We start from the raw sequence: 13,475 nt of genomic DNA, 5'->3' as shown, positions 1-13,475 counted from the left end.
CATACTTTGATGTTGACTTTCAAGCCGACTTTGAAGATGTGAGGTGGCATGATGTGGCCTTCACTTGAAACCACACCAAAAACCGTAACCATGACTGGAAACTCTGTTTTCATCACGCTGGGCACATCCCCATTATTCGTGGCAATCCAGCGATGCATTTTGAATTGGTAGAGAGCATGAGTTGTACAGCGGCGCATCCCCAATGTTACTTGTTAAACATTGTGTCAGACATGATAGAAGGCTCCTATGGCTCTTGGAATTTGTACACAACTGGTCAACTAGTAGATGGTCTGCAACAAAAAAAGAAAACCGGTTTTTATCTAACGTAAATGGAATCATATAGTCTTTTCTATGGCGATAATTTTATCATTCCACCTTGCACTGTTATTCTTTCCTTCTCTATTAGGTTGTTGAAGAACTTAACTTTTGGGTTATCATCATAGCGTTTTACACCATCTTGGGGTCCATCGTCAGGTAGTGTCCAACGATGCAATGTCCCTCAGGTCCACATCAGAGCATTCCTCGCATGAGGTAGAGTTTGTGACAATGTGCGTGATAGTCTGCACGGTGCCACAGGGACACCGAGCATCTTTTACATAGCCCCACTTGTGCAGGTTGTCCCATGTTTTGGCAACCTTCGCTCGGGTCTGGTTGAGCGTTACCTACTGTTTCCGGAAGAGTTCAGAGCCTATTGTTTACTTTCTATGAAGAGGCTCGTTATTATTTTTTATATTTACTCCACCAACACAGGTTGAAAGACGCTAGTGTTGCTCATTTGTTCATCCGAGGTCTGTCACAGTGCCAAAGCTCTTGAAAGATGATAGTTATTGTAGCACTTTTTGATGTTAAAATTAGTGATGGGACCATTTAAATATTTTTCCCCGATTCCGATACAATTACCGATTCTGCACTCAATTCTTGATTCTGATACAATTACTGATTCCGATCCCAATTCTTTATAAATCTCTGAAATTTTATTATAGAGTTGTTATTTTCCCCGATTTTTGTAAAAAACACATATTGAATATGCAGATATTTTCCTAAACGTCAAAATACACTTATGGAGAATGATCTATCGATTTTAGCTTTAATGGTATTTTAAAATCAATAAATATTCATTATTTTATCATTATTACCAGCAATGGAAGATTTTGCTTTAAACAAAATCAAATAAAAAAAGACAATTAAAAGAATCGTTTTGGCATCAGAAAATAGGCATCAATTTTTTCGATTCCAATACCAATTCCAATACCAATACCAATTCTGATACCCCCAAATTCTTCAATTCCGATTCCAATTAATCGTCCCAACACTAGTTAAAATAGAGGATGGCGATTGTCATTATTCTGTTTGTCACCCTCTGCCTACACTATCGCTTCTCGGCAAATCTGCATCAGAGCGATTCCAGACATCCTGTACACAGAATATTTGCCTATTTGGAGTCCAGGGTATGTGATTTGTATTATGTTTATTTGTGCATATTTGTTGAAGAGATATTAAATATTAAATATATTTTTCGTAATCATATCTACTCATAGCATTATGAGATACTGAGTGCCTTTAATAAATATCCAGACGTTTTTTTTTTTTTTTTGTACAGGCATTTAATGTTGTCGTAGACTCTTCAAAAGCCAGTATGTTATTGCTATACATTTCATGAGATGACTGACCAATTTTTATGATTTCAGGTTCCAATTAACAGCTACAGCAGGAATCGGAATATACCCTGATTATCACAGCTGGTTAATTCCAAAAAGGCAATCTAGACGTGAGGACACTTTAGAAGAACTGTATGCAATAAAATTCTGTTTTAAACTTGGAAAAATGCCATAGAAACGTATGGAATGCTTCAGACTGCTTTTGGACCATCTTTCATGAATCTAGCATCAGTTTTTAAGTCGCATAAGAGATTCAAGGAAAGCAGAGAATCTGCAAGAGATGATGCGGCGTGTTGGAGGAGTAAGGAAGTCAGAACACCATAGTTGATTGGCCAAATAAAGAATTTCATGGGTAAGAACTGTTGTGAGTCTATAGAAGCAATAAGTGCACAGTTTGATGTCAGTGTGGGAACTGTACACACAATTATTTATGAGAAACTGAAGATGCGGAAGATTTACATGAAAGCACTAGTCCAGAACTCCATTCTTGTCACAGACTATTAACCAAGATGGGCATCAAGACAGTTCCTCATCTTCCCAGACATTGCTTCCTGTGATTTTTGGTTATTCCCTAAGCTCAAGGAAAACCTTAGAGGCTGTCGTTAAGAGACAATGGTGGAGATGAAAAAGGCTGTGATGAGGGTCATTGACACACTCACACAAGAGGACTTCTATAGAACCCTCCAGAAGTTGTTGCATTCGTACAACAAATGCATTGCAGCCGGAGGAAATTACTTTGAAGGAGACCAAAATTTCATGAATTTATTATCACTAAAAGCGGCCATACGAAAAAAGTCTGGAAACTTATTGAAGGCACTTCATAGGTTCTCGTGTGTCTGCGTGTGTGGGTTTCTCGTCTCTATGTGACTTACTATTAGTTTAATTATTTACTAGCAATCGATTATATTTGTAAACCACAAATGCAATAACATAAAATAAAGCCAATTTAAAAAAAAATATATTTCGAAAAATAACTTAATTACGAAATTAAATCCATCAGAATGCATTTCGATTCATTCAGAAATCTATCTGCCATTTTAATCTTTTGTTAATAGTTGAAAAAAAAAAAAAAGAGTGAATTACTTTGTAACTTTAGAAAATTCAAGGGATTTGGAAGCATTTAAACTGTCGAATAGAAAGTTATATTATGCTTTGCTATCTCTGGTTCGATCACATTACTTTTTCTTATGACAATTTTCTGAACCTTACTACTTTCATGCTTGCTCGTGAGAAATTGAGAGCGAGTGTTTTATTTGTGACAAAAGGTTGTCATACAGGCCAATGGGCTCCCACTGTTCAGTTTTTCAACAGAGTATTCCCATACTCCTATATGTATTGCACTGCTATGGCATAATCGTATTGACACACCGGTTCCTACTGGATCACTGAAGTTAAGCAACGTTGAACCTGGTCAGTACTAAATGGGTGACCATTTGGGACTTCAAGGTGCTGTATGTGCTCTCTGCTTATCTCGGCATTGTTTCCAGTCGTCCTGGTCTTTTCCTTGCCACTGGACTCAAGTAGTGCCGATTCAGGAGAGGTGTGGTTGGGATTGCGCAATCCTTGCCTCACAATTACTTGTACAGCTTCCCCTACAGGAGGTATCTTTTGTCTTTCGAGACTGAACGAAGGCATCGATTGCCTTCACCATGGCTGAGGAACTTCATCTACCCACCTATATGATAATCCTCCACAATATCAGAGGGAGGTTAATAGGTGCTTCACATTTTCTATGCTTAGCATCAATGTACGTGATCGAAAAAATAACACTTCATATAAACTTCAGTCTGTGACTTACTTGTCCATCAAGTTTCAATCATGCATGTCCAACAGTCTTTGTTTTTTTTTCCGTTCATTTGGAAACACTTTCTTTTTCACCCCAAACAAGGCACTAAGTCGTAATGGGTTACTATTAGAAACCAGATTTGCAGGGATACTATGTAGAAAGTTGAGCAGCGAAATGTTTGTTCAAATTACACTTAAACTTCTGCATGTAAGTACAGTCAGGGAAACAGGAGCCTGGAAGGGAATTCCAAAGTCTAGCAGTTCTAGGGAAGAAGCTATTTGAGTAAAAGGCTTTACAGCATCTAGAAATCTTTACAGTGTAGGGGTGGGATTTTGCTACTTGTTTGGTTTGTTGTGGTTATTTATGTCGAGGGGAGTACTAGTACGTTGAGTTTGTCTAAGCACTTAACATTAAAGTACTTGGAAAACCGGCACAGAAATGCCACATTTCAGTAATGGGACCCAGCTTAACTCGACACCATCCTGGACCCAGTCTAACTTGACACCATCCTGGACACAGCTTAACTCAACACCATCCTGGACCCAGCCTAACTTGACACCATCCTGAACCCAGCCTAACTCGACACCATCCTGGACCCTGCCTAGCTCGACACCATCATGAACCCAGCCCAACTCAACACCATCCTGAATCCAGCCCAACTCGACACCATCCTGGACCCAGCCTAACTTGACACCATCCTAGACCCAGCCCAACTAGGCACAATCTTGGACCCAGCCTAACTCAACACCATCCTCGACCCAGTCAACTCGACACCATCCTGGACCATGCAAACTCGACACCGTCCTGGACCATGCAAACTCGACATCATCCTGGACCATGCCTAACTAGACACCATCCTGGACCCAGTCTAACTCGACACCATCCTGGGCCCAGCCCAACTATACACCATCCTGGACCCAGCCTAACTCGACATCATCCTAGACCCAGCCCAACTCGGCACAATCTTGGACCCAGCCTAACTCGACACCATCCTAGACCCAGGCTAACTTGACACCATCCTGGACAATGCGGAACTAGACACCATCCTGGACCCAGCCTAACTAGACACCATCCTGGACCATGCGTAACTCGACACCATCCTAGACCTAGCCTAACTCGACACCATCCTCAAGTGTCTTCGCTCTTTCTGTTCAAGAGTTTCTCAAGAGAAACTGACATGACGATACTTTCCTCTATAAATAAACCTTGACTAAATATTAAAAGTAACATAGTATTGTTTAGTTCTCTCCCGCTGCAAGAACTTAAACATCAGAGTCGGAAAGTGAGATTGAGAAGTCAGCGCCCCCAAGAAGAGACATTCTGACATGTAATAAGTGCCTAGGCAGCCCCGTTGGCAATTCCCGGTAAAAGCGCCCCAAGTGATTAGCAATAAACCAACCCCCTTCTCAAAGAGAGAAGCCTGGGAAGGTAACCCCCCCCCCTAGAACTGCACAGAACTTAACTCCCACTGGAAAATCAACAGGAACTTGATCATTAAAGGAATGGTCTAATCTTTGTCTTCTTCACAATGACTTTAATGTATTTGTTCCAGTTCATATTGCATGCGAATGTTAGGCCAAGGAGTTTGAAGTAAGAATTCTCAGGTAGGGAGCTATTTATCATGGATATCAGTGGTTGGAGAGGCTTCTTGTAATTGGTAAAGGAGGGCAGCTTAGTCTTACTAGCAGTAAATGTTACCTTCCATTTACAGCCCCATTTCACTACGGTTTGGAGGTCATTTTCTAAGGATTCAGCTATTGTCTTTGATTTGTGTAGATCCGTTTTTCCATCATACATGTTATAGGGCATTGTATCATCAACATACCCATCTCGGACACAATATTATCAGGGAGGTCGTTAATGAATATCAGTAATAATAGTGGTCAAAGGATCGATCCCTGAGACACTCCCGATGTTATGCTGTTTGGATGAACGTCCATCAATGACAACCTGAATGAACCTGTTGTCTAAAAGGGATCTAATTATGCATAGTAGAGAATCCTGATTGAAAACTGAGATATATTTGTACCCATATAGAAATCAAGTGTTAGCCCCCGGAAGGTGCCTCTTCATTTTTGAGAACTTATAAAAATAAAATGAAAACAAAAGAATAGCGGAGCACAAAGAGTAACAAAGTGATCCTGAAGCTATGCACAGGGCTTTAGGGTCAGCTCCTTAGTTTTAATCTGTGAATTAAGTCAGTAAGTTATCCCTTGTATCATTTTTACTTTTCTGCAGTGCTCATTGAAAAATAGGGCTCTGTTCAGTGTGCTGTCCAGGTAGACAGAAAAACTAGAATTTTGTAGTCCATTTCCATTCCAGGTGCTGTTGAGCTTCCTGGTCACCTCCTGCTTGCTGAGATGAAATGTACGGACCTGTTTCTTTCCTGTGTCTGTGCAGCTGAAAATTTTACCATTTTTGCCATTTGTGCAGAAGTGATTTCAAAATACGAGCAAAAAAAAAAAAAAAAAAAAAAAAAAAAAAACAATCATTTACCCTCAGTGACTGTTTCTTCAGCTTCTGGTTCCTCTTCAGGAGTTTTAGTTTCTTTGTCTTCTTTATTCTCGGCAGGTTCTGTTGCCGGAGCGTCGGCCTTCTTTGATGATTTCCCCTTTGCAGCTGCCATATTGGAATCCTAAAGTTATAAACTTGTTGCAATCTGAAAACAAAACGAAATTTGCTTAGAAAAAAGCTAATATGAATTAAAGAAAAAAAAAAAGAAAATGATTCCAACTCGCAACTTGTCTACTTCGGTAGTCTAAGTCGATAGTCAACAGTTTTAGCAAACATTGGAAAAAGATTCAAGTCATCTTAAAAGGATTTTGACTCTGCATTCTTAGCCTTTACGTCTGCTAGTATATGGTGACTTCTTTAAAAATAATAGAATTCAGAATCCTACTTGTAATCTAACAAATGGAAGATAAAAGAAATTTTATCAGAAAATATGGTGAGATCATTCCACCGCTCCAGTGGATATCTCACTGCCAATGCAATTCTCTACCTTTATAAGATCCAAGAATGGAGCACTGTTGCCACATCTGGGCAGAAACTGCTAGAAGCTCCTTATCCTGTCTTGACAGAGTTCAAAATAGACTTCATAGCCTAATAGGGGATGCCCTTTTCTCTTCCTTGCAACCACAGAAGAGACATTGTGAGCCTGTCTCTGCTTTATCATTATTTTTATAGCAAGTGCTCGTCTGAATTGCAATCTATGGTCCCTCATTTGCCAAACTTTCATGAAAAACACTCATCTACCTGAAACCACTATCAATAATTTCCCCAATCTTTATCTGTGCCTAAACCTAAACGTAGATTCCACGAATAAAGCTTCCTTCTTAAAACTGCACGACTGTGGAACTCTGTTGCATTTTCCTGCTTTCAAACTGACTGCAATATGGTTGTCTTCAAGTCCAACATAAACAAATTCTTGATGAGTTATCCCCTTAAGTAATCCAATTTACCAAATTTACACTACTAACGATTACTATGATACCAGTTAATGACTCTTAGCATCGAGTGACCTCCACACCTTGAAAAAAAGGAAAGAAATTTGCTATAATAAAAAAAACGACTCTGATTCCCAAGTGTTCACTTCACATTCCCAACTGTGATAATCAGCGTTTTTTTTATTTTTTTTATTTTCAAACAAATTTAATATATGACTGACTTTAAATTCGGAATCATCACCTCTGTTAGTACAGAGTGACACCCTTCAAAATAATCTATATATTAATACGATAGCGTGTGTGTTCTTTTGTGTGTCATGCTTAAATCTTTTTTTTTTTTCCGAGTGACTGTCGTTTAATTATTATTCCCTTCTATTTCTTGTAATAAATGATCTTACCAAGAATTCTTCATAACTTTTGATTTCAGTTTCTATTAGAGCTTATGGCACTCAAGTAATCTATTTTTTTATAAATAATTTTATCGAGAATTCTTCATAAGATTTGGTTTCGGTTTCGATTATAGCTGAAGGAACTCAAGTTAAAAACGCGATACATTTAGTAGTCAGGTGAGGCAGCCACGTGGTAGAGGTTTAGGCTTCTTATCATGGGGTCCCGATTTCGAGTCTCGCTAGATTCAGCCACTCTGATGAGTCGTAGACGACGAAACACGTGTCAGTGGATAATTATATTAAAAAAATAATATATATGCCGCTCCCCATTAAGGGGGTACCAAATTGGTCAATGGGAAAATTATTCCCAACAAGCATTTAGGTAAAAATGCACTCTCGTATAAATACTTGAATTCATTCAAGAAAGTATCGCTAACAAAAACAAATAAAGACATCTACGTAAAAACGCGATACATTTAGTAGTCGGGCGAGGCAGCTGCATGGTAGAGGTTTAGGCTTCTTATCATGGGGTCCCGATTTCGAGTCTCGCTAGATTCAGCCACTCTGATGAGTTGTAGACGATGAAACATGTGTCAGTGGATAATTATATTTTTAAAATAATATATATATATATATATATATATATATATATATATGCACACACACACACACACACACATTATTTTCTTTATAAGTTTTGGTTTCGGTTTCAATTGAAGCTGATCCCCCTAAGTCACATGGATATATTGTATTTTATATTTTCGAAATCGCAATTTTATAATATATAAAAATCGATAGAGCATTAACTCTGTAATAATATATATGAAATCTACAAGAATTAAAATATCAGCATATTTTATGACCGGGCTACGCTGGGCGTCTCTGCTAGCTTAGATAAATACTTTTGCAGTTTTAACAAAAAAGCTACAATAATATCACGGCATCTCCATTTACACTGAACATCCACAGAATACCAACATCAATATATTACATACGAATGAGTCCCCTGTGGAATTTCCACAGGTCCTGCTAGTAAATTCATTAATAACATTCACAACTCTTTTGACAATCCAACCATATTTGGTACAAATAAACTTCAGCCTTGATCCATCAAGAAAAGCTAATATGAAATTTGAATAAGAAAATCAACAATGCTAGCTAGTTTTGCATAACTCCAGTCATAGACTCATACCGTTTATTCAAACAAACATCTTTATTTTCCAGTCAATAATCTACCAGCAGCAAGCAAGGGAGATCACTCTAAGAACTTGACAACAATGTTTATCTGAATACAAAGGGAGACAATTCAACAGATCCCCTTAAAAAATGCCACTATTAATAAACTTCACAATCCCAACTTCTGTAAAAACGTCACTGCAGTTCAAGCTCACAACTGCGATGTATTGGAGTAATTAACAATTTTTGCAAACAATGCAAATAAGATTACAGATCGTGGTAGTGGTGGTTGGAGGGGTTAAGCTAAAAAGAATCTGACTCCCAACTTCAGAGTAAATTGTCTTTTTTTTTTTTAACGACTGGCTCTTAATCCTGATTAACTACAAATTCTTAGCCCCCACCTCACTTCTGCTAGTACAGGGTTATTGTTAGCTAGCTTTGCATAACTCCAGTCATACCGTTTATTCAAACAAACATCCTTATTTTCCAGTCAATAATCCACCAGCAGCAAGCAAGGGAGATCACTCTAAGAACTTAACAACAATGTTTATCTGAATACAAAGGGAGATAATTCAACAGATCCTCTTAAAAAATGCCATTATTAATAAACTTCACAATCTTTTTGCAATCCAACCATATTTAATACAAATAGACTTCAGTCTATGATTGACTTGTCCACCAAGTTTCACTCATGAATGTCCAACATTCTTTGTTTTATTGCTATTCAGTTATATATAAGGATACTATGGCAATCGTCTCAGCAATATGACATGTGTTCCTGAGTGGATTTCATATCTAGTGGACCAAATAGCAGGATGGCCAATAAAGAAACTACTTTAAATCAGAATGAATGCTTTCTTAGTGGAGAAACATCCCGAAAAGTAGTATAGAAGAGAAACTATATTTATCTTAGAAATGATGGGAAGAAACATAGGAAATTTGAGGATAAAGGAGGCAAATCCAATTAGTGGTCAAAATCACAATAAATAATTTCTCCCACTATTTATCTGTGCCAAAACCTAAGTGTGGGTTCCATGAACAAAACTTCTTTTGTAAAAACCTGAAAGAGCGAGTTGAATTCCTTTCCTTTTCTTTTATTATGTTCCTAAAATCAATGCATTCAGTAGACTACCAGTCCTATTATGTATGTTAATTATTTCATATGTAAATTGTTTACAAACATTTGATTTCTATTTGGCAGTTTACAAGCCTCAAAATCAATTTCAGTTTTCAAACACGTCAGTATTTTTCATTATGTATTTGTTTTTTCCTTTTGTTTATACATATATATGCACGGAAGTGTATATATATATTTTGCATCTATATACGTAGAAATTGTTTTTTTTTTCTTCACGTATTTAAATGCTGTTATCTTATTTATGTTTTGGATTTATTTGCTCCATATATTTTATCTTGTATCTTTAAGATCTTATTATAGTTTTTTTTATATTTCTATATTTATACACATATCTATCTATATATGCATATAACGGTTGTATCGATTGGTTTCCTAGATGTAAATCCAATGAAACTCGCGTGATTATTAAAGAGTGCTCTGTGTAAGACAGAGCTGGTATATAGTTTGTTTATTATACAAGCATTATTGGTTACACATGTGCATACCTGTATCGGTGGAATCCCAATTCAATGATAACACTTCATCCGATTAAAATATCAATTCTCGTTTGGTCTGAGAAAGTGTTATCTTTGAATTGGGATTCCATTGAAACATGTATGCACATGTGTAACTAATAATGTTTGTATAATAAACAGACTATATACATGTATCTATCTACTTATTTGTCTATCTATCTCTATATCTATCTATCTATCTATATATCTATATATATATATATATATATATATATATATATATATATATATATATATAGATAGATAGATAGATAGACTTCGAGGTATTGGAATGAATTAGATTACAGGTTGGTGAATCTACATATTTATATATACTAGCGGCGGGGGTGGGGCGCCTGGCTTTGGCCGGTCATAAAATACGCTTAAATATGATATTTTAATTTGTCCAGATTTCATATATATCATTATAGAGTCGTGATTTCAAAATTAAAAAAAAAAAGTATTTGGGGGGCCATCTACTAGAACCGAAACCAAAAGCAAAACTGTTGCATTCAAAGCTGGTGACGTTACCACTTTACTAACGTGACACACATATGAATTGATTAAAAATAAACTAAGATGAATGTACAAAATGTATAACTATTTTTTTTTTTCAATTTTGGTCCCCTTTTGGCCCCTTAAAACTATTTTAAGAAGATAAAGACCCATAAAAGAATAGTCCACAAAAAAATTAACCATGTTAGGCCCCTAATGCCACTCTATGACTTTTAGTTTCAGAAGAGATAGAGTTTGAAAATATGGAGACAGACAGACAGACATAGTGAGTTTTATAAATTAGATATATATATATACATATACCAAGTTATAGGTGTTCAAGAGTAATAACTAATAAATTTAACGAGGTTATTAAGAGTGCTCAATAAAAGAATAGCAAGATACATTTTTACTAATATAAACAAATTTACGTGGTAGCAACACTGGACATGCTAATGTTTCGGACTGATGGTCGATTAAAACCACAAGTCCTCGTCAGGTGACTTAAAAAGGTTGCTTTCCAAAGAAGAAACCCGTCCGTTTTTTGTTTTTTTTTAAGTGGCATGACAAAGACTTGTTATTTTAACCGACCATTTGTCAGAAACATTAGCATGCTCAGTGTCAGGACCTTGTAAATTTGTTTATATATATATATATATATACACACAGGGTGGAAAGATAAAATTGTCACCCTAGAAATACAACATGATTCCATTTCTGTTTGTATGAAAACCGGTTTTCTTTTTTTATTGTAGACCATCTACTAGTTGGCCAGTTATGTACAGATCCCAAGAGAAATAGGAGCCTTCTATCATGTCTGAAAGTGACACAATGTTCAACAAGTGAGATCGGAGATGTGCCACTGTACAACTCATGCTTTCTACTCATCCAAGTTATGACAACAGAACCATTGCCAGCACCCTTAAAATGCAAATCTGGACGGTTCAACGCTTGAGGTCAAAGCTCAACAAAGTTTCCACCCATGGTTATGATCTTTGGTGTGGTTTGAAGTGAGGGCCACATCTTGCCACCTCACTATTTCGAAGTCGGTTTGAAAGTCAACATGAAAGTGTACCTAGATGTGCTGAAGAGTATGATGATCCTCTGCTGCAATCAGGTGGCCGCTGCTGACCCTGGGTGTGGTAGCAGAATTGGCGCTGGCCTACAAGTCCATTAAGACCAAGACTTGGCTTCAGAAGAAGTGCTACAAATTTGTACTCCTCTCTCGCTTTCCCCTCTTCTCCTCTCCCGACCTGAACCTACTGAACTACTTAGTTTGGTCATACATCGAGAACATCACCAACATGACCTCCAACAACACGAAAGCCAGCCTGATCGCCGCTATCTGCCGAGTATTCACAGAGCTCCTGCTGATACTTGTGGAAAAGGCATGCTCCCAGTTTCAGACCCGTATCAAGGTGGTGATTGAGGCTGAAGGCGGCTACATTGAATAGATGTCAGCTCTATTACATAATCAAGTTACTTTAATTGATTTTTTCAATAAAAGTTTTAAAATAAAGCTGTATTGTTGTTTTCTTTAGGGCGACAATTTTATCGTTCCACCCTGTATATACATGTGACTCAACCACTTATGGTGGTTGAATTTTACATTAATCACGGTAGCAATAGAACTGAGTTGGAGCTTTTATTATGTAAACAATCCCAGGCAATTCTCAATTGCCTTGCTGACTTTATTTGTTTGGTCGATGACGCAAACCAAAACATGGAAAAATAACTCCAGCTGAACGGATTTGAGATTCATAATAATATTTCAATACTAATATTGTTTTGCTACTAAAGCCATGTAACTCCAGAGAATAATAGTGAAACATTGTTTATGCAGTGCTGAAGGAAGTACAGAATCCTGAGGTCATCCACCCCCCCCCCAGGTCTTGTTGGACATGAGAACCACCTGTTAATATATCCTGTACTTGTAGAAACCTATCAACGTCTTCATTGGTGCTTTTTCTTAATTGCTGTACAGAGTAATGTACCTTGAGTTGCAGGAGATAACCCTGAGTCCGAGTAGCAGTACACAGAATTAATCTCATCACAACGTGGGGAGCGTGCTGTTTTATTTGATTCAAAAAGATCGATTACGTCACTCATGTACTCTTCGAGAAAGAGAGTAAAGAACCCAGAAGCCATCAACCAACCCTGGCCCCGGATAGACGATCAAGGCCAAGCTATCATGTTGTGAGATTGTTCTGTATGTATGTATCTAGGTATGTATGTATGTGTTATGTATGTAGGTATGTAGGTATGTGTTATGTATGTAGGTATGTATGTATGTGTTATGTATGTATGTAGGTATGTATGTATGTGTTATGTATGTATGTATGTATGAATGAACCCTTTTTCGGGGTCAATAGCCAACTAGCACCATGTGTGCTTGTGTGTATGTATATGTGTGTTGGGGTAGAGAGGGCTCCCGTAAGCCATGGTGAAGGCAACCTTTCTAGGAGAAGCAAATCTCTGATTTAAAAAACCATAAAGCGGAAGACCAGTACCCGCATTAAGCTGGTCTGCAGTTTAATTTGTTGCTGGCTATCTTGCTCTTGCTTGTTGCTGGATCTCAACATTTTGAACTGAGAAAGAGACTTAGCTGTTGTACAAAGCTAAGACTCTGTAACATAATCTGTGTATAGATACTCACTCAGACATTTGTCTATTAAAATGGACCTGTGGCGATGAAAGTCATTTTTGGGCTCATGGACTTTAAGTGTCTGAGGGAGTGGCATTCGTCTGACAAGACGTTGCAATCATCATGTATGTATGTATGTGTATGTCAGGTCATGTCATGTGCTACTGGTACCATGTAACCCAGTACTACCTGCCTCATGGTCGGGTCACCGGCGACTAAACTGGTTCCCCCACCAGACTTGTTTGGTGA

General features: G+C 37.6%; 1 protein-coding gene across 4 annotated transcripts in view; it reads right to left on the bottom strand.

The window, feature by feature from the left end:
* LOC145285894 (uncharacterized) overlaps positions 1-13,475 on the bottom strand; it is a 74,612-nt gene that overhangs the window by 6,803 nt on the left and 54,334 nt on the right. For all 4 annotated transcript variants that reach the window (XM_080134359.1, XM_080134360.1, XM_080134361.1 and 1 more), the window contains exon 2: positions 5,941-6,103. In XM_080134359.1, the coding sequence (XP_079990485.1) occupies positions 5,941-6,070 (130 nt within the window). In that variant the 5' untranslated portion in view covers positions 6,071-6,103. The remainder of the gene's footprint in view (positions 1-5,940; positions 6,104-13,475) is intronic.

Source organism: Euprymna scolopes, chromosome 10, assembly GCF_053919585.1.
Source record: "Euprymna scolopes isolate OS-2025 chromosome 10, ASM5391958v1, whole genome shotgun sequence".
Lineage (NCBI taxonomy): Eukaryota > Metazoa > Mollusca > Cephalopoda > Sepiida > Sepiolidae > Euprymna > Euprymna scolopes.
This window is presented reverse-complemented; position numbering and strand designations above follow the sequence as displayed.